The following is a 19239-nucleotide window of genomic DNA, read 5'->3' as shown; positions in this document are numbered from 1 at the left end:
TTCAATTATTAATAAACAATGTATAAAACTGTCTGTAAATAAAATCCCACATTTACACATTTTTAAAATAACATTCTGACCCTGCAAACCTTCAGAGTGAAAACAGGTTATCAATATGGGAAGGTCAGTGTAAGCACTCTTATACTGGTGCTTCTAGAGACCAGATTTAGAGATTCTCTGGCTGCATAGTTCTACACATCCCAATCAAATCCCTCCAGGCCTGCAGACAAGACTTGGTAGCTTCATCTTGATGATGATTTAATTTTAACAGGAGAACAAAAGACATACAATATGTACTAATATATTATTTCATTTTTATATATGCACAAAAAGCAATAATGCACCACTGGCCACTGACAGGTTACAGTACAGTCCTCATAAATGGAAGTTGTCATATAAAATGTTTTTAAATATGCCTGTTAAGAGGTGGTGTTATAGTCGAAAAAGCTGAGATTTCGGCTTCTCTTTAGACAGCTGGTACTCCTGTTGTTTGATGATTTTCAAACATTTGCCCAACACCTAAAGAAAAAAAATGAATAAAATAACTCAGCATTAGGTAATAAAGGACTTTTGAACAGTCTTTGTATGCTTGTATACCAGAAACCTGTATACCAGGTTTCTCTCAGCCATCCAGCCCAGTTACCACTGGGGTGTTTCCACCATCTGGTTTTAATCTTGGCCTCTGGTTACAAAGTCTTAATGAGCTGAATGAGCTACTGCTAAAGTCAGTAAATTCCTCATTCCCTATTATTTGAATGTCATATGAATTTGAGTTTGTATAGCCAGAGCTACACAATTTCTTACTAAACATAGTGTGAAAAAAGTTTGCATTACTAGTCTCTCATGGTATCAGACTGCACTGCATTTATGTTTCTGCATGGTGAATTTTACCTTCCTGGTGTCTTGTGGAAGTATCACTCCATCATCCCAGAGCCTGCCTGATGAGAAGAACGCAGTGCTCTCCTTTTTCAGCCTTCATACAAATATTTAATTATTTTAATTATATAACAATTATTTTATCCAATAATATAAAATGTATAGCAGGTACATCATTAAATGTATAATTCCTTACATCTTATTGTGGGTCTGCATAGCAATCATGTGAACGACCAGAACATTTAAACAATTAGTGCCTCTTACTGCTCATTAATGTGAACGGTCTCCCTCTCTTCTTGCACTAAAGCATCAGCATGACCTGGAGCCAAAATAGACACTCGAGCATTGGGCCATAGAAACAGAAAGTTGGGGTCAAAAGCCCTTCCACACTAAAACAAAAGGAAAATGAAAAGAAATGTAGTAAAACTTAACAACTGTAATAAAATGTTTACAAACAGGTATTACATCCTAAAGATTATTATTCAGCAAATAAAAGGAAAACAATGGAAACTAGCAGATCAACTCTTAAGTTACAGGAGTGCAGAATGAAAGCTAAAATTTGCTGTTATGTCTTGGGCAGTTGAAGGGTTTCCTGCTATAGTTATATGGGTAATAACTAATAACATTGTACTCAGAGCCCATCCAAGACTTTGTACTGCTGACCATGGCATAGCTGTCACCACCATGACAGCCTCCAATGACCACAGTGATCTTAGGAGTAGAAGCACAGGCTACAGCAGACATCATGGATCCCTGCGCTTTGAGTCTGTTAGTGTTCATCTCTGCCTAGGAGACAGAAACAAATAAATAGATTACAAAATGAGACAAATCAATCAAGCAATCAAGTAATAAAAGATATAAATATCCCCTCTGTCCATTCCACACTGGATAAGCAGTTTTGAAACTAACCAAACCAAGCCAAAGATATCTAACGAACAACAACTGATGGTCAGAAACTGACCACTGACAAAGGACCAGAGGATGACTAACAATGTACAGCAACAGCAGAGCTATCATCACTAACTTTACACCTATCTAAGGTGAACTAACAGTGTCTAAGAGAGTAGACAGTAGGTACCCGTGTAAAATACACTACTATGTCAGTGTTATTGCAGTGCTGACAATGAGCTGCCTCTCAATGGTATCTGCACAGGGTAAGGAGAAGCCAACATACATATTCTCAGTATGTAAAGAGGAGCTAACACAAAAACATATTCTCCAAATATCTTCTACACCAATGTGACAACTGAATTGGTGTTATAATGGCAGAGCAGAGATATCATAAGAGCTTGCTTTTATGATTATTAATGCCATCCTTTGGCAGCGCTGCTGTACCTTGGCTTGTGAGAGAGTGTGGACAGGCTGTGGGGCTGTGTTCTGCAGGAAGATTAGAGGGATGTCTCTCTGATCACACAGCTGAACAAAATGGCTACCTTTCAGAGAGGCTTCATACGTCAGCTCCCCATTGTTCGCCACAATGCCAACCTGATGTCTGGAAAAACAGGAATTAGGAAATAAAATGACAACTGTTCTTTCAGTGTGTTGTTGTAAGTATCTTTTTATTGTAAGCTTCAGCACAAATCTTTCTAGAAGCCACCGTGTTGTTTTACTGACATGATCTTGATCTTGCCACCTGTGTCGTTTTGTAGACTAGAAACGTCAGGAACCCTCTCTGTGAACCTTTCTCTTTCTGCCAAGTGTAAAGAGTGGCAGGTACTGTGCTTTGGAAATTTGTTCATTCCAGGCATTACCCATCATTTTCCACCTTCCACTAGATATGTACTGATATAGTACTTTTGATTTTGTGTACCCATGTGTGTAGCATGTAGGTGTATTTACATTGACATGTATGATGATAAAAATGTATTTTTTTGAATGTGCATTTACATGTATTTTCTATTCTATTTACTTCTGCTCATATCCACCAAACTGGTTGAACACAGCACAGATAAAGCACGCACTATGATACATCACCTGATTTATTTCTGTGAACCTCTGTATATATCATGTCCCATCTTTCGTTTGGTGCTTATTTAATTATATGACATTAAAAGGTAACTTTATTACTTCAGTACTGGTAACATAAATTAGGTTACAAATTAAACAGGAGACCAGTCTGGACTGCAGGCAGGTCAATCTAGCACTTCCATTTCTTACTAATGAAGCCATGCTGTTGTAACACATGCAGAATGACAAGACGTCGTCTAGATGGCAGCATATACAGCTCCATAATATGTATGTGCTGTATATAGATTATGGAAGCATGTCAACTGAGAGATTGAGATGTTACTGGCATTCATTGTTTTTCGGCTTTGCCTCTTGCACACAGATTTCTCCAGATTCTTTTAATCTTGCAGCAATTATATTGTTTGTGGACTGTAAAAGCCCTGAATTGCTTGCAGTCATGTATTGAGAAATGTTGTTAAACTTTTGGACTATTCCTTCACACAGATTTTTGCAAAGAACCTTGACACATCCTTGCTCATAAACAACGGAGTCCTTTATGAATGCTCCTCTTGTACAGATCATGATAGGATCACCTGATACCTGTTCACATGTTTATGTGTGGAATGTTCCAAGGAGGTGTTTTTGATCACTTCACAAACTCCCCAGTCTTACTCCCATCCCAACATTTGTGGAATGTGTTACAGGCATCAAATTTAGAATTAGCTATATTTACAAAAATTACTAAAGTTGATATTTGCATTTTACATAGTTCCTTTGTACACAATGTTTGCACATTACTAATTATGTTATTTTATATTACATTTTTAAAGTAACCCTTCCAAACCTGTGTATAATATTTGTTGATATCATATTTCTGAGCTGATTAAAAGCATTTTTGCTTGAAATGTCACCTGAGCTTACCACCATAAACAAAACTCTTCATCCAGGTCTATGTGAAGATGGATATGATTCACAACAAGCATATCTAAATGGCTTACACTTACTTAGTAAACTGTTTAATATGCTTACATTGGTCTTTGTTCAGTGTCTCAAACATTGACAGGACATTTTGAAGATCCATGAAGGAGACCATACTGTATGCTATGTATACTGCCAAGCTATACTTCTTACCCTTCAATTCTGGCAAATCCGGTAAGGAGAGTTGTACCATAGCGAGCCTTGAACTCCTGCAACTGACTACCATCAGTCAGGCGACAAACGATCTAAAAGTGCATGGATAGAGGGACAAATGTTCTTGAACTTTCTTTTTTTCTGGAATAAAAGTGAATGTGTGTAACTGCACGTAAACCTCACCAGTCTGACATCCATGCTGTAATTATAGCTCTTTGGTGCAAGGCCCATAAGCTCCTCAGCACTGTATAGGGGCTCCTCCACCTCAGTGGTGTTCTCCTCTGGGAGTTCAAAGTTGAGAGTAGAGATGATGTTCCTGGTGCACTCATACCCCTCACTCTCCACAGCAGCAAAATGGTCCACACAGCCGCTCACTCTGAACAAGGGCAGTGTGAATAAGGGCATATATGAGAACTTACTGCAGTTACTTCTTGATTTGGTGAGTGTAGTAGGTAACACCTCTGCCTTCTACGCTGTAGACTGGGGTTCAATAAGAGTCCTTGGGCAAGACTCCTAACACCAACTTCGCCTACCTGTGTAAAATGATCAAACTGTAAGTCGCTCTGGATAAGAGCGTCTGCCAAATGCCGTAAATGTAAATTTGGTAACTAGATAGCCTGTGCTCTTCCAGATTTACGAATGGTAATGATAGTCCGCATATCTTTTTACCCCTGCCTCGGACTTTAGTTATAATTCTCAGTCTGGTTCTTGGGTTTCTCTTGCTAAAGTCACTCAATACCTAGTTTGGCTCGATCAGCCCTTAATTAAACTGAATCAGGTTAGGGTTATGAAATTGAACAAATCTATTTGATATTCAAAAACACTGAGATGTCAGGCATCAAACTTTGTTTATCTAACTAGCCCACAGCATCTCAACTAAGTCTTGCTACTTTTTACTGCATTGATGTTCAAATGTTATGTATTGCTTTTACTGTGAAAAACAGTTATTGCTGAGATATATGATTTTAAACAATTTGCTTACGCACCTAAATCATTTGATCTTGCATTGTGTCTTCACATGCATTGTGCTCACTTTTACTACATCGCCTTTGTAGTTTCACATTTATTTAAACAGCTTTTAATAACAAACATAAGGCCATTTTTATTTTTAAATTTAAATTTTATTTTAAAATTTAGTGATGCTAAATAGGCTAATTTTTGGGGAAAAAAACTGCTATAGTAGATGAGCTGAGCTAACTGATTTGACTCACTGAAAAGAACTGGAACACCCATTACAAACACTGCCATAGTGTTGCTAATACTTTCACTGCTTTAGGGGCCAACTTATCTAATTAAAGTCATGCTGTCCACTCTATTTAAAAATGGCATTAAATATAAAAATAATCCTGGGCTTTGAATTCTCTTATTACTCTCTAATTACTCTAAATGTTGTTAGTAGTTTTTCATTTGTTCTTTTCTCCAATTAGATAACTATTAACTATTTAATAACATTGAATTATTTCAATAATTCTACTTCCTCATGGCTCAATTCACAATAAAATCGCATAACACACTTTAAATTACAATTCTGCTTCTAGTGGTCCAAATCAGGACACCAAGGAACGATGCTTTAAGAGAGCTGGAACAATGCCTCACTCACTCAGAGTGCAATGTTGCCCCTCCAAGATCTTCAGGAATCACTTCTTCACCTGTAGCAGCTTTAACCAGGGGTGGACCAGCTAAAAATATGGTGCCTATACTGTGCACAATCACTACCTCCTCTGCCAAGGTGGGGACATAAGCTCCACCAGCTGTGCATGATCCGCACACTAATGCCACCTGCAGGTCACAAGAAAACACAGCATTAATGGTTTGGTTACCACTTCACACAAATTGTAAAGTTGTGAAAAAAGTAACCCAAGTATTCATAAAAACATTGTGAGACAGCTTTCAAGACTGTGCACCTGTACAAAAAGGATGCAAGAAAAAGGGTTTCTTTTGTATTCATCATACCTGTGGAATCTTCACTGCTGACATTACAGCTTCATTGTAAAAAATGCGGCCACCATGGTTCTTATCAGGGAAGATGTCTGACTGTTAAAACAGTAATTTTTTGCAAATGTTATTGTAAGGAATGCTGACAGTTTGGTTTAAAATAATTTTTTCAGGTAAGTGCCACTTACCTGAAGTGGTAAAAATGCACCACCACTGTCAACCAAGTACACACAGGGCAGACGATTCTGCATGGACACTTCTTGTGCTCTGAGCTGTTTCTTTACTGTAATAGGATATGCTGTGCCTCCTTTCACTGTGGCATCATTAGCAATGAACACACACCACAGTCCATTTATTTTACCAATACCTGTAAGGAAAAAAGTAAAACTGATTATATACTGGGAGGGAAGGAGACACAATATCAGGTTCAGCTCAGCTTTTTCAATATTTGCCAGGTTAACCTGAATGTTGTTTCATTCCAGGTAGATGGTAAAGGATTTTACAGTCCATCTTGTTGGACAAATTGTATTCTGCTAACAGGCTAATTCCAGTTTAGTTTTTTAAGTTAAAGTCAGCTTTATTGTCATTTTTTTCATTATAGATGTGCTGGAAGAGGAACAAATTGTACTTTCCCCAGGACATTGTGCTACATTTTACATAGAACAGCAGCAGAGAACAGCATCAGACAACAATGCTGTCTGCATGACAGAAAATACAATAAAAACAGACAATACAATCAAAAAACACAAACTATACAAACACTATACAGTAAGCTCTTCTAGACAGTATTCAATAAAAACCTTTAAGCACAGGACAACAGAGAAAACAGACGAGCTGTTCCAAAGAAACAACAATAGTTGTGTTTTTTAGATTAAAAAAACTGCTGACAAAGCACAGATTAAAGTGACTGTGTACATAAAGTCACAGTTAAGTGGCTGGGTGCAGAAAGTAAAGTGCAACAGATAAAAGTGAGTGGTAAGGCTGAGGCAGCAGTTTAACAAGAGCAGTTTAAAGAGCAGTTAGGTTAACGGTTTGTAAATCTTGTGAAAAAAATATGCTGTTAACAGCATGGGCAGAATAATTTTCAACTAATCAGGTTGTTGTATTATTGCAATGCCCTACCAATTCTGTAGTTTCCTACCAGTGCAATAAAGTACCTGTGATACAGCCGGCTGATGGAATGTCTCCATAGGGTAAACCAAACCCAGCAAATGGTGACAGTTCTAGATAATCTTCATCATCCAACAGCATGCGTAGTCTGTCTCTGACTAGAACCTTCTTGTTCTTCTGTGTATGATGAGCTATGGCATTTACACCTCCTCCATTCAACACTTTCTTTTTGAGTTCCATGTACCTGAACAAATACAACCCCAATTCCAAAAAAGTTGTGAAGCTGTGTAAAATGTAAACAAATGTAAATAAAAAAACAGAATGCAATGATTTGCAAATCTCATAGGCCCATATTTTATTCACAATAGAACATAGAATACATATTAGATGTTGAAAGTGAGCCATTTTATCATTTCATGAAAAATATTAACTCATTTAGAACTTGATAGCAGCAACACATCTCAAAGAAGTTGGGGCAGGGCCATATCTATCATTGCGTAGTACTCCCTCTCTTCATTTAACAACAGTCTGTAAACGTCTGGGAAATGGAGTTTTGGGAGAAGAATGTTGTCCCATTCTTTGTATGATGTAGGATTCTAGCTGCTGAACAGTCCTGGGTTTTCTTTGCTGGGTTTTTCATTTCATGGTGTGCCAAATGTTTCCTATTGGTGAAAGGTCTGGACTGCAGACAGGCCGGTTCAGCACCGGAACTCTTTTCTGTGAAGCAATGCTGCTGTGACGGATGCGTATGTGATTTAGCATTGTCTTGATGAAATATGCAAGGCCTTCCCTGAAATAAACGTCATCTGAATGTATCTATATACTGTTCAGCATTGATAGTGCCTTACCAGATGGGTAAGCTGCCATAGGCACTAAAGCAACCCCATACCATCAGTTATGCAGGATTTTAAACTGTGCGCTAATAAAAGCTGGATGGTCCCTCTCCTTGAGTCTGGAGGACATAGCGTCTGTGGAATTTCAAATTTTGATTCATCTGACCAGAGAACAGTTTTCCATTTTACCTCAGTCCATTTTAAACGAGCTTTGGCTCAGAGAAAACAGCAGTGTTTTTGGGTTGTGTTGACATATGGCTTCTTCTTTGCATGACACAGCTTTAACTTCCATTTGCGGGTTGCACGGCGAACTGTGTTCACAGACAATGGTTTCTGGAAGTGTTCCTGAGCCAGTACAGAATCATGCCTGTTTTTAATGCAGTGCTGCCTGATGGCTCAAAGATCATGAGCATCCAATATTGATTGTGTGCCTTGTCCCTCTTGCGTACAGGGATTTCTCCAGATTCTCTGAACCTTTTGATATTATGTACTGTAGATGGTGGAATAACCAAAGTCTTATGCTGAGAAACATTATTCTGAAATTGTTCCACAATTTTTAGATGCAGTTTTTCTCAAACTGGTGAACCTCTGCCCATCTTTACTTCTGACAGACTTTCTAAAATACTCTTTTTATACTCAGTCATGTGGGTTAGTTGCAAATTGTGCCTCCAGCTGTGTTTCATCAGTACCATTTACTTTTCCAGCCTTTTGTTTCCCCTGTCCCAACTTTTTTTGAGATGCGTTGCTGCCATCAAGTTCTAAAGGGAGGTAATGTTTTTCATGAAATGGTAAAATTTGGTAAATGGTAAAATGGTCTCACTTTCAACATCTGATGTGTGTTCTATGTTCTACTGTGAATAAAGTATAGGTCTATGAGATGTGCAAATCATTGCATTCTGTTTTCTTTTACATTTATTTATATTTTACACAGTGTCCCAACTTATTTGGAATTGGGGTTGTAAATAACCTCATGTTTAATACATATTCAATGACTATGTACTATATATTCTACATTGTAAAAATGAGCTGCTATTAAAGTGAAGTGGTTCAAACAAGTCAGCAAGTGTAACACACTCATACCTTTTGAGACACACCTGGCTGTTACGTGCATTTTCTTCAAATACATGGTTATGTATTGGCTGAAATGCACCGTCTAGTACTGGAAAGGCACTTGGCAACCTTCTTCTGGGTGCTCTTGAGCTCATGTAGCGGGGTATGGGTGGTCTGGGTGTCAAACCTCGCAGCTGAGTTTTTAGTGTTCCATGAGGTACTGGACTGGTTGAGGTTAACTGTATGCCATGGCATAAAAAGCAGTTAAAAGCTGCTGGTATGCACTTATTTTCTGTGATCCATGACAGTGGCTTGGAGAATGACGTGTTTGTTAGGCTCCTCCCTCTCTTCAAAAAGTATAAGCTGTTGAAAAGAGAAGATCCACAACTAATTCACAGCACAACAGCGGCACTACTACGTAGTTATTCTTACTCAGTTGCATGCAAGTAAAATTTTTTATGGATTTAAGCACCTGGGTATTTCCAAATCATAACACCTTTATGTCTATTTAAGTATATTTGTGAGGAATGTAATCTATTTTTCACTCATTCTATTACATATTCCTTTCATTTCATGTTCTGTTGGTTCAGCCTGGCCTGCTTTTCAACCTTTCACTCTGAAGCTTTAGCATTTTTATTAGACCAAAATAATAATAATAATAAAGAGAAAAATGACACCCAGTAAACATAGTTCCTATGCTGACAGATGCTGGATGTACTAACAATGTCTAGTACCGTTTTAGGATACGTTTTTTGGTGTGATATTTTTTTTTTTTTTACTCCGATTCAAGATATCTGTAAAACGAAGTGCAAAGTGCGAAACTTTTACTTGATTCATTATTTCACAATGAATAAGGGCACTTTTCCTGAGTATGGGTGGAAAATCCATAGCAGTTTCTTGCTCTTTTACGCAGTGTCAAAGGTCATTTGATCGTGTCCCTAAATATCAATAATAAATGATCAATAATTGTTGATTAAGCTAAACATACAATATACAAATTATCGTTGAAATCATATCCAGCTACACAGCCTTACCTCGACATGCAGCGGTACATGACTAACGAAACTCTGCACTTATTTGTTTTTGTCCTGTGTTACCTCCAAACACGTCCGGAGGGAAACAAAACACAAGGCGAAACGCTTCAGCGGACATCCACCTCACTCGTCCCCGTTTTAGGCTCTAAATGCGATTTCTAAGCTGTGAAAAAAAATCACTGCTTTTGTGGTATTACTTAGAGAAAGTATTTCCACATTTCAGCAGTGAACATCCAGTTCTGATCTACATTTCAAATCTTATAACAGAGTTTGTTTTAAAGTGAAACTATTTCAAAATAAGCATTTTTATTTCGCTCTTAAAATGTTGTTTTTGACACTTTTTGTTAAGTTAAAGAGGCATCCCGGCCTAAAACTAGCATTCTATATGTTATTTGTCATGTAACGTAGTATGACGTTTACGAATTTGTGTTCTTTTTGTGTTTCCGTCCATCAAAGTTCTCTTACTGCAGTACCTGGCTTAGCTATCCGGTTTCTTACTGCCTTAGCCAGCCAGTGGGAATAAATGAAGCATTTTAAACAGCCTGCCCTCCTGCCATCATGTATCTGTTCCTCCTACCTTCAGTCATAGACTGCACAGTCTATACCTTAGACACATCATCAAGGGGGGCGGGGGGTGTTCTAGTGTTTGGTGTTTAGAAAGTCCATGGAATCGTGATTAAACTTTTATTTTGTCTGGAGTGCCCCTGTAACTCCTCTTGTATGCCTGGACCTTCATTTGCTGTGATGATAACACTAAGCTCTCTGGTCCTTATTCTTAAACCTTAAACCAGAAACATGATTTAACATTGCAAACAGCTTTCATTAACTTTATAAGAAACCCACAGGACACTTTACAACAGTTTACAGAATTTCAGATTTATTCCAATTTCAATTCCAATTATTTTGGAACCTTCTTTTTGAAAAATTAAACGTGTGTTAAGTTAAGTGATACTTTTTTATGTAGTGTATGTAGTGGAAACAACAAAAAATAAGAAGAAGAACATTTTTGAGTGTGGCTGAGGTTACGACACACTTTCCTTCTACGAAAACTACACTTTCGTTTTTGATAATGTTCGCGTTATTTGTCAGGCACTCTGAAATGTGACGTCGGTCCTCTCGTGTTTTCTTCCTCCTCTCTCGCCCCTCCCCCCGAGCCGCTGGTTGGTTAAGTGCAAAGATGGCGTCCATCATGGAAGGGCCGCTGAGCAAGTGGACTAACCTGATGAAGGGTTGGCAGTATCGGTGGTTTGTCCTGGATTATAACGCGGGACTGCTGTCGTATTACACCGTAAGTATTGTTTCTAACGGAGAATTGTTCATGGTTTTGTTTCAGATCAGTGATAGCCGACAGCGGAAGGAGCGTTTGGAGGGCCGTCAGGAGTTGGGGAATCTCGGTTGGGTGGGGCGTTTTTTTTGAGTGACAGAGACAACAGCCAATTGCAGCCTTACTAAGGAGCGCTTCAGCCAATCAGCATTAGAATGGTCCGTGTTGTGCCCCAGAATTTCAGCGAGGCCACAGCGAATTAAATAATACCAGGGGCTCGATACTGTTAGTTTGCAGAAATTGAAGGGTGGTGGTCTTTGCGTCATGTGACAGAGTCTGTCTGTTCTCAGACGCGTAACAGATTTCACTAAACACGTTTCGAGCTCCCAAACTTGTCTCATTATCAGCTTAATTCATGAACCAAGACCCAGACTGTACGCTCGCGCTAAGGTGACGGTTGGTAATAGTGAGCTAGCAACAAAAGTGATAAAGATGTCATGGAGCTCGTTGGCTGACCAACGCCACACCGTCCATGCTGTCGGTTGGTCTGTTGCAGAACTGTTTTTAAATCAGCATTTCATTCCTTCTTCCACATCAAGCTGTGTAATAAAATAATGAACGCTCGACGATGTATGGATATGCTTGTAATAACGTGAGGTTTTTTTGGTTTTGAGAAAGTTGCCGTCCTGCTTTGTTTCGGGCTGGAAATTTGAACCACAAACCAGTCAATGGTCGCTAGCTAGTAGTGATGGAGATTTAGGAGCATGCGGTGTTAGACTAGTTTCCTTCACTTTCTCTGAAAAAAAGTATGCAGAAATAGGCGAAAGGAGACAGTTAATCAAAAGACTGATCGCCATAGCTTTCTTGTTGTTGTTGTTATGCCAGGTTTTGTTTGTTCATTCACCAACCAATACTCTTCAATACTCTAACCAAAGACGGCATTAACACACATAATCCAGTAAAAGCTTCTGGGAGAAGATTTGTACACGGACGCATGGGTAAAGACTAGAATGTCATAAAATGACAAGTTGATGATGCTACCAAGTTTAAATTTGTCATACATTGCGTCAATAATCCTAATCTGTCCTTGTCCAGACCGCAGTCTTATGTTGCACCACTGAATGCCATTCTGGGGAGAAGCAGCATGGTCTGAGGAAAAAAAACATCGTCTTCTAGAGAACCAGATAACTGCAGGGATCTGACGTAGCAGGAATTGCTGTTGTAAATCAAGGTCTCTTCACTTATGTGTTGGGTGAAGAACTGAATGATTCACTCTGCTCAATTCTAAAGCAAAATGATATTTGATCCAGAGGTGGTTGTATAACCCAGCTGGAGTTGAGACTGATCTTGATCCAAATATCTGCAGAGAGCGCGTCTTGGTATTTGAGCCTGGAGGTCAACATTTAAACGGTCAATTCTCTCACTCTTCCAGCTCAGGAAACGGACATTGATTTAGCCATTAGACCACTTGTTCTGGATGACGTGAGCAAAATGCAAGCACGCAGTGATGTCACTAAGCCATCGTATTTTTTTCCAAAGTGTCTCTACTGCCTCTTAAAGATGTCTGAAAGACCATGCAATGACCATATGCAGAATAACACAGCCGAATGAAATTTTAGATTCACTGATATGAAATTTCATGGGCAATGAAATAGGTGCACAATTAACAACAAAAAACATGACCAGTAGGCACTTAGACATTACATTCACAGACAGGAGGAACACTGATTGCATGGTGAAAACAAATATGCCTTTACCAGAGATTTGAATCAAGATAGACAGGAGGTGGCCCAAATAGACAGGGGAGAGTATTTTGTAATTTGGGAGTTATTTGACCACCTATAGAAATCAGTTCTCTATATGTGCTCATTTTAATCAGGTATATATGACCGGCATGTGTGTAGTTTTGCCACAGAGTTGATGAGTTTCTGTGTTGAAATGATTTTCACTCTGAAGATGAAGATGCTTCATGTAGCCGTTCTATACTTGTTCTCTTAAAAAGAAGTGTTCTTGTCTTGAGAAGGCATGATGTGGTGGCAGCTCTAGTGGAGTTTGTTAGAATATACCACATCACTGGCATAAATGTTAAAGACTAGTTGGTGAGAGGACACTCCTTGCATTTTCCCTCTTGCTCTTGAAAAGTTGATCAATTTACTGATTCATTAACCTAAAAAATTGTAGCGCTCACCCATGCCAAACTTACATCTTGTTGTGCTTTTTTTGCTTCCCCTTGCACAGTCGAAAGACAAGATGATGCGTGGGTCCAGAAGAGGCTGTGTCAGACTGAGGGTAAGTAAGCAGATTTGACTCATGCTTGCAGTTAAATTCACCTTTTTTTAACTGCAGTAATCTATGGGCTCAAGAATCTTAATAATGCGGTTGAATAGTCAGTGATGAAGTGATTAAACAGCATTAATTCAGTTGTGCTTTGTTGGCTGATGCTCTCACATTGCCCTGTCTCTTTTTAACCTCATGATTGATCGGAGTTGAAAAAAAAAGATAGGTTTACATTTCAATTACTGTTTGAAAAAGTTATATGAGCATTTCTTTCTCTTTGTGCTGACCACTCTAGAAGCCATTTCCTGTCTTTGACGGTCAATCTGACTGGATGAAAATAATTGTTTTGTGGAGAGATTCACTAGGTCTGTGCTGAAGTAAACAGTCTTTGCCACTAGGTGGCACATCAGCTTTGCTCTCTGAGAATGAAATGTATGTACAGCTGTTTATGAGATGTTTTCCACGTTATCTGTTTTGGGGAATGTAGGATGGACTGGCTTCATGTTGAATGTTGCGTTTGTTGAGCACTGGAAGATTTTTTTTATTAACCATAGTGTTTCATTCATGTTGTATTTTTGGAAACGGATATGTTTAAATGATTAAATTCAGAATGCAGATTTGAATGTTTTAAACCCAATTGGCTGCAGCATTTTCAGCTTTAGAAAATCAGTAATGTTGAAATGGGTCTAGACTTTTATGCATCTTTAGTCTGATGCATAGCAGTACTGAAGCAAAGACTTCACAGCTCTCATGGGGTGAGATAAGGGACAATAAAGATGAACTTTGATAGTTAAGTTTTATTTTATACTTTTGTCATTATTAATGTTTTTGACTATGTATTCTTCTGAAAACCAGTCTACTTGACTTAAGCCTGTGGTGTATTTCAGGCTGTAATATGGGTAGATAGAAACTGGATTAGCCCAATCCTGAAGAATGCTACAGAATTGCAATGCCATGTACAAATCTTATGCATATATTAGGAAGGAGCTATACAGTTTTCAGAATTGACAAGATGCTTAAACAACACACACACATTTTACTGGGGAACAATACTTTTTCTAAAAATCCTGATTTTGCCCTACCACTGTCTGTCAAAAACATATTGAAATTTTATGCATTTTTTTTCCTGCCTTGGCTTAATTTTTGCCTTCACCGCTTTTAAAAAATAAAGTTACACCCATAAACAATATGCAAAAAAAGTATAATTAAAGTAGTTGTTGTAAATATATACCCATGCAGGTACTGATCCAGGTGACATACTGTACAGAATAACACTAGGTTATTAAGTACTATGATATTTGCAGGCTACTATTAATCATATCATGTCTGTGTTATATGGTTGAGAATCAAAGGTGCAGAGATATGGGAATTATGAGCAGATATAGGAATCATATCATTGTGCATCCCTCTTGAGAACTGTTATTGTACCCCTGCCCATGCACATTATATCTTTAGAAGGATATATGCTTAGAATTACCTGCCATTCTGTAAAATTCTGCAGGGCTGAAAAGTAGTTTTGGTGTTATGCGCGTGCTTGACGCTGTTGTGTAAATGACCCCTTTTAATAGAACTACAGTGCAAACTTCCTCTTGGAGAGGTAACTGTCAGTTTCACAATTTCTGCTTTATTTTACAGGCAAACGCATAAACTGATTTACACGAAACTTGTAAGAGGTCAAACCTCACATTAACCTGACTGAAGCATCAAAGTATTCTCTTTTTGTGGTAGGCTTTAAAATTGTGTGATATTTTTGCTGTGGGATTGAGACAGTTATTCACATGAGCAATCCTGCAGCATTCACCCCCCCCCCCTCTGTTGTCTGTCCTTCTCTGTCTCTGTTTCTGTCTCCTCTTCTTTTTTCTTTCTCTTTGTCTCAATCTTTCCTTCTCCCTCTCTCTCCCTCTCTCTCCTGCTCTCTCTTGTCCCCTGTCCCCACATCCCTTGCTCCACCCATTCTCCCCCTCCTCTTCTCACGTGTGTGTGTGAGAGGGAGAGAGTGGGGCAGAAAAAGCGAGAGAGAATGACGTGGCCCTCCGTCTGACTATCTCTCGCTCCGTTTGTTTTTTTTTTTTTGTTTTTTTTTTTTTTTGCTTGCTCAGGGAGCAGTGATCGGCATCGATGACGAGGACGACAGCACTTTCACCATCACTGTAGACCAAAAGACTTTCCATTTTCAAGGTAAGCCCCCTCTCTCTTCTCCTCCTTTCTTTTCATTTTGTTTCTATTTTTCCACTTGTTCTAGTCCTCCCCTTCCCTAAAAGCTTCTTCTAGAACTGCTGTTTCTGCTGTTTATATAGAAACCATCAGCCGGCTTTTCTCTCTCTCTCTCTCTCTCTCTCTCTCTCTCTCTCTCTCTCTCTCTCTCTCTCTCTCTCTCTCTCTCTCGCATATATATCATCATTCCTTGCCTTCGCATCCACCCCCCCGATGCTCTTTTTCCGCTTTTAAAGCGGATTATACCATCACTGCACCAGCATCCGTCTCTCGCACACGCACACACACATTTTTACATTTGCACTGCACACATCCGACACACGTAGTGCCCAGTGCTTTTAGTAAGCTTATTCCAGCGATTTGAGCAGCACAAAGCTTTTCCTGCAGGATTGGGAGAACATTAGCATGAGTGTTGCTTTCCCTTCCCTTATCGAGATGCGTTTTTTATTTTTGTATTAATGAGAGCACTCACAAATTGCTGCACATTCAGGAATGGCCAGCGTTTAGAGGCTTCAGCCCAGGAGAAGCTGGAGTGTGAGCGTCACCGCTAGGTGCTCGTGCACTCTTGTTTGTCATCCTCAGCCCTCCACCCCTCTCTCCTTTCTCCCCACCCCTCATCCGGTAGTGCTTTGGTGAGGGAAGACACAAGCCTGGGTGCCGTCCTCCAGGTCTTTCTGGCTTTTAGCTCTCCACACGCTCACCCTCTCACGCCATTTTTCACTACTCCACACCCTTCCCCCGGGGTTCTGCTCACTCTCCCCATGCCCTCATCCATTGCCATGTTCCGGCACTGTCTGCTGTGGCTGTACAGTAGGAAGGGTAAGGTGATGCATCTCTGCATGTTTGGTGCTGGAGCTAAAGGAGCTTCTGCAGTTACAGCTTTCGCTCTGTTACTACTGGTACAAGTTGTTTTTTGAGCCTGATGTAGCATGTTTATGCCTTAATTATGCATTTGTAGTGTTTGTTTTTGGATGGCTGAAACCTAGAAACATATATGTTCCTTTGTATCTGTATATCATTGCTAACAAAGCCTTGTATCTTCAAAATAGTGATTTTATAAGAGGAAAAACTGGTGTTTTTTATGTATTTTAGACATGTTTGTTAGTCTGCTCTTCATCAGATGTTTGCAGTGTGTAATGGGCAACTGACATGTCCCATGTGGAGTTATGAGGTTTTGATATAACAGTGATGATATAGTTTGATCGAGTCCCAGTCGCTGTTGAAATGCAGTTGGTAGGTTGTTTTTAGCGCATGTTACTGGTTCAGTCATGTCACATGGTTCATGTTGGTGTCAGAATAGGCGTACCCTACCTTTTTAACCTGACCTCATTACAGAAAGCTGATTCACAAGCTTTCAGAATGATGTGACCTTCTCTTTTCATGTCAGTATGTGACCGGTCATACCATGTATTGTGAAATTCAGTACAGTGCAAGGACTTTCTAATAAAGGCCTTTTTGCACAGTCATCCCTTATCTTCTAAGGAGGTCTTCACCATGAATGAGACCAGCTGAAATCAGTGAAAGTGCTGCATCCAGACGTAATCCCGTGATATTGTGTAGCATCACGTCTCCTTCACTATCTCTCCGATTTCCCTTGAGTCTGCAGCTAAGGCTTAGATTTCAGAGAGCAGTGAAAGGTACTCCATGCATCCATCTTTCCATCTGCACCCGGCCAGTCTGTCCCTTAGGGACCCTTCTCTCTGCCATCACCTCTCCCATCTCCTGCGAAAAAGGAACAATTTGCTTCTCTCTGGAAATAGCTGCATTTCAGTAGGGTGTAACAATAAGTAAGGGTGTAACAATTTCAGTGTAGTATAGAAAAATAAAAAGAAATTATAATTTGAAACAGTGTTTTGAAATTTAATATGCCTTTCAGCGTCTTATGAGGGCCTCTTATTTGCCATCTTTTGTGGAAACCTCCGTCATTGATCAGAAGCAGGTATGTACGTACATCCTGTCAGGATAAAGTGGACAAAAGGGAGAGAATGGCTTATGTTATGCATGTGCTAGCGCTAAAATGACTGAAGCTAAGACTTAATTTCTGAAATTGCTGTTTAATTCAGAGCTACAATTTTAGGCCTGTAGACAGCTGATACAGCAGGCATTGAAAAAGTACTGTTTGAGGACCTTTTATTTATGTAATCATAATTATTAATTTTAGCTCTGTAAATTGAATATTAAAAATCAAATCAAATCTGTACCTCCTAAATCAAGTGGGATTAAATCTTAAACAATTTGACAAAGTCAAATTGATAGTTTTTCACTTTCCCTAGATGTAGCCAATCAGCCAAGACATGTTTATAGTCCAGTTCTTCCTTCCTTTTTATTTATTTTTTATTTTTTTAAATTTATTTTTAAAAAACTGGTGTTACAAGACACACTAGAACTCTGTTAGCCCAAATCGTTTCTTTAAAAATACATCCCCAAGACTTCTCTCAGCCCTCAAACTGCAGGTCTTCATTAAGGTTGCAAGGACTTGCCGATGTGATTTAAAGCTTAGCATTATTTAAAAAAAGGCAACACCAGGGCTGGGATTCACAAAGCAATACAAAAAAAGCAGTGTATGCTATTTAGGTGACTATTGTGTTCCAGTGTTTGTTAGCAGTGTTAACTTCACCACTCCAGTTAGAAACTAAAGATGCCAGATTTCTCTTGGCCGATCATTTACATCAGGGTATGAGGCTAGTTATGTAAATTAAATTTTTCCCTGAACTTTTATTTTGGCAAGCGGAGCAGAGCAGTTCAGAAACAAGGAGGGTGTGTATCTTTGTGTTTGGTGTGCAGTGCTGTGCTATGTGTGAGTGAGTGATGGAGAAATTGTCTGGTAGGGCTGTGTCTGCACATCTCTAATAGAGATGTAAGAATGCTGAGCAGTGCTTAGTATTGAGCAGGTGTGGATGTGCTGTGGTGGCACAGAGAAATGTCAGGCAAGGTGCAGTGCTACCTGCAATTAAGTGACTCAGCCAACCAGTGCTAATGGGATGAGCAAAGGAAAAATGAAGCACCAGTCTTTGTTGATGTGGCACACTGGAGTCTTGTGTTGTGTAAGACAGCATGTACAGTACTGCACAAAACGTCAGCTAATACTTTAAAACTATTTATTTGACTATTTATTCAGCATAGAAGCCATTTTTTTTACACCAAGCACGGTAGCTGAACTATACATTCATATGTTAATCAATGTAGCATTTCAAAAACGACTGCGCCATGGCAGTAAGGCAGCAGCATTAAACTAGCACTTAAACTAGAAAGTTCTAGTATTTGTTGGGCTGATGAGAGAAATAACTGAGGCATCAGTTAATAGCTGAAAGTTTTGATCAAATGTCTACATAAAGCGTGATATTGTGATAAAGTGAAAAGACAAAAAGGAAGTTTTATTAATTTATCCATTATTGGAAAAAATTAAATGTGAACAGAAAAAGCTTAACTTAATCAATGCAACACCAGTGAAGTGCATCTGGTGAGAAATAGCAAGACATGCTGTGCACTGCATTGCCTCTGGGGTAAAACTATATTTTTGAGCTGGTTAGAAGCTGAAAAAGAATTATTTTTTTCTTCCCCTTGATTC

At 39.1% G+C, this 19239-nt stretch overlaps 2 protein-coding genes across 4 annotated transcripts in view; one reads left to right on the top strand and one right to left on the bottom strand.

The window, feature by feature from the left end:
• Positions 1 to 294: 294 nt before the first annotated feature.
• Positions 295 to 10009, bottom strand: si:ch211-198n5.11 (methylcrotonoyl-coenzyme A carboxylase 2). 2 transcript variants are annotated; one of them, XM_017693555.2, is made up of 13 exons: positions 9917 to 10009; positions 8913 to 9245; positions 7047 to 7243; positions 6078 to 6256; positions 5908 to 5988; positions 5555 to 5733; positions 4138 to 4330; positions 3955 to 4046; positions 2212 to 2368; positions 1540 to 1662; positions 1141 to 1265; positions 892 to 973; positions 295 to 519 (listed from the first exon to the last, which is right to left on the bottom strand). In XM_017693555.2, the coding sequence occupies exons 1-13, from the start codon at positions 9934 to 9936 to the stop codon at positions 433 to 435; spliced, it is 1848 nt and encodes a 615-aa protein (XP_017549044.1). In that variant the 5' UTR covers positions 9937 to 10009; the 3' UTR covers positions 295 to 432. The 2 variants fall into 2 exon arrangements, with proteins under 2 accessions (XP_017549044.1, XP_017549045.1); XM_017693556.2 differs by having other exon boundaries at positions 892 to 938.
• Positions 10010 to 11053: 1044 nt separating this feature from the next.
• osbpl9 (oxysterol binding protein-like 9) overlaps positions 11054 to 19239 on the top strand; it is a 41869-nt gene continuing 33683 nt past the window's right edge. The window contains exons 1-3 of one of the 2 annotated variants that reach the window (XM_037535726.1): positions 11054 to 11204; positions 13419 to 13469; positions 15557 to 15635. In XM_037535726.1, coding sequence (XP_037391623.1) covers positions 11094 to 11204; positions 13419 to 13469; positions 15557 to 15635 — 241 coding nt within the window. In that variant the 5' untranslated portion in view covers positions 11054 to 11093. The remainder of the gene's footprint in view (positions 11205 to 13418; positions 13470 to 15556; positions 15636 to 19239) is intronic. The other variant, XM_037535727.1, reaches the window with a different exon arrangement.

Source organism: Pygocentrus nattereri, chromosome 28 (genome assembly GCF_015220715.1).
Source record: "Pygocentrus nattereri isolate fPygNat1 chromosome 28, fPygNat1.pri, whole genome shotgun sequence".
NCBI lineage: Eukaryota > Metazoa > Chordata > Actinopteri > Characiformes > Serrasalmidae > Pygocentrus > Pygocentrus nattereri.
The sequence above is the reverse complement of the archived record's forward strand: the minus strand, read 5'-3'. Positions and strand labels throughout refer to the sequence as shown.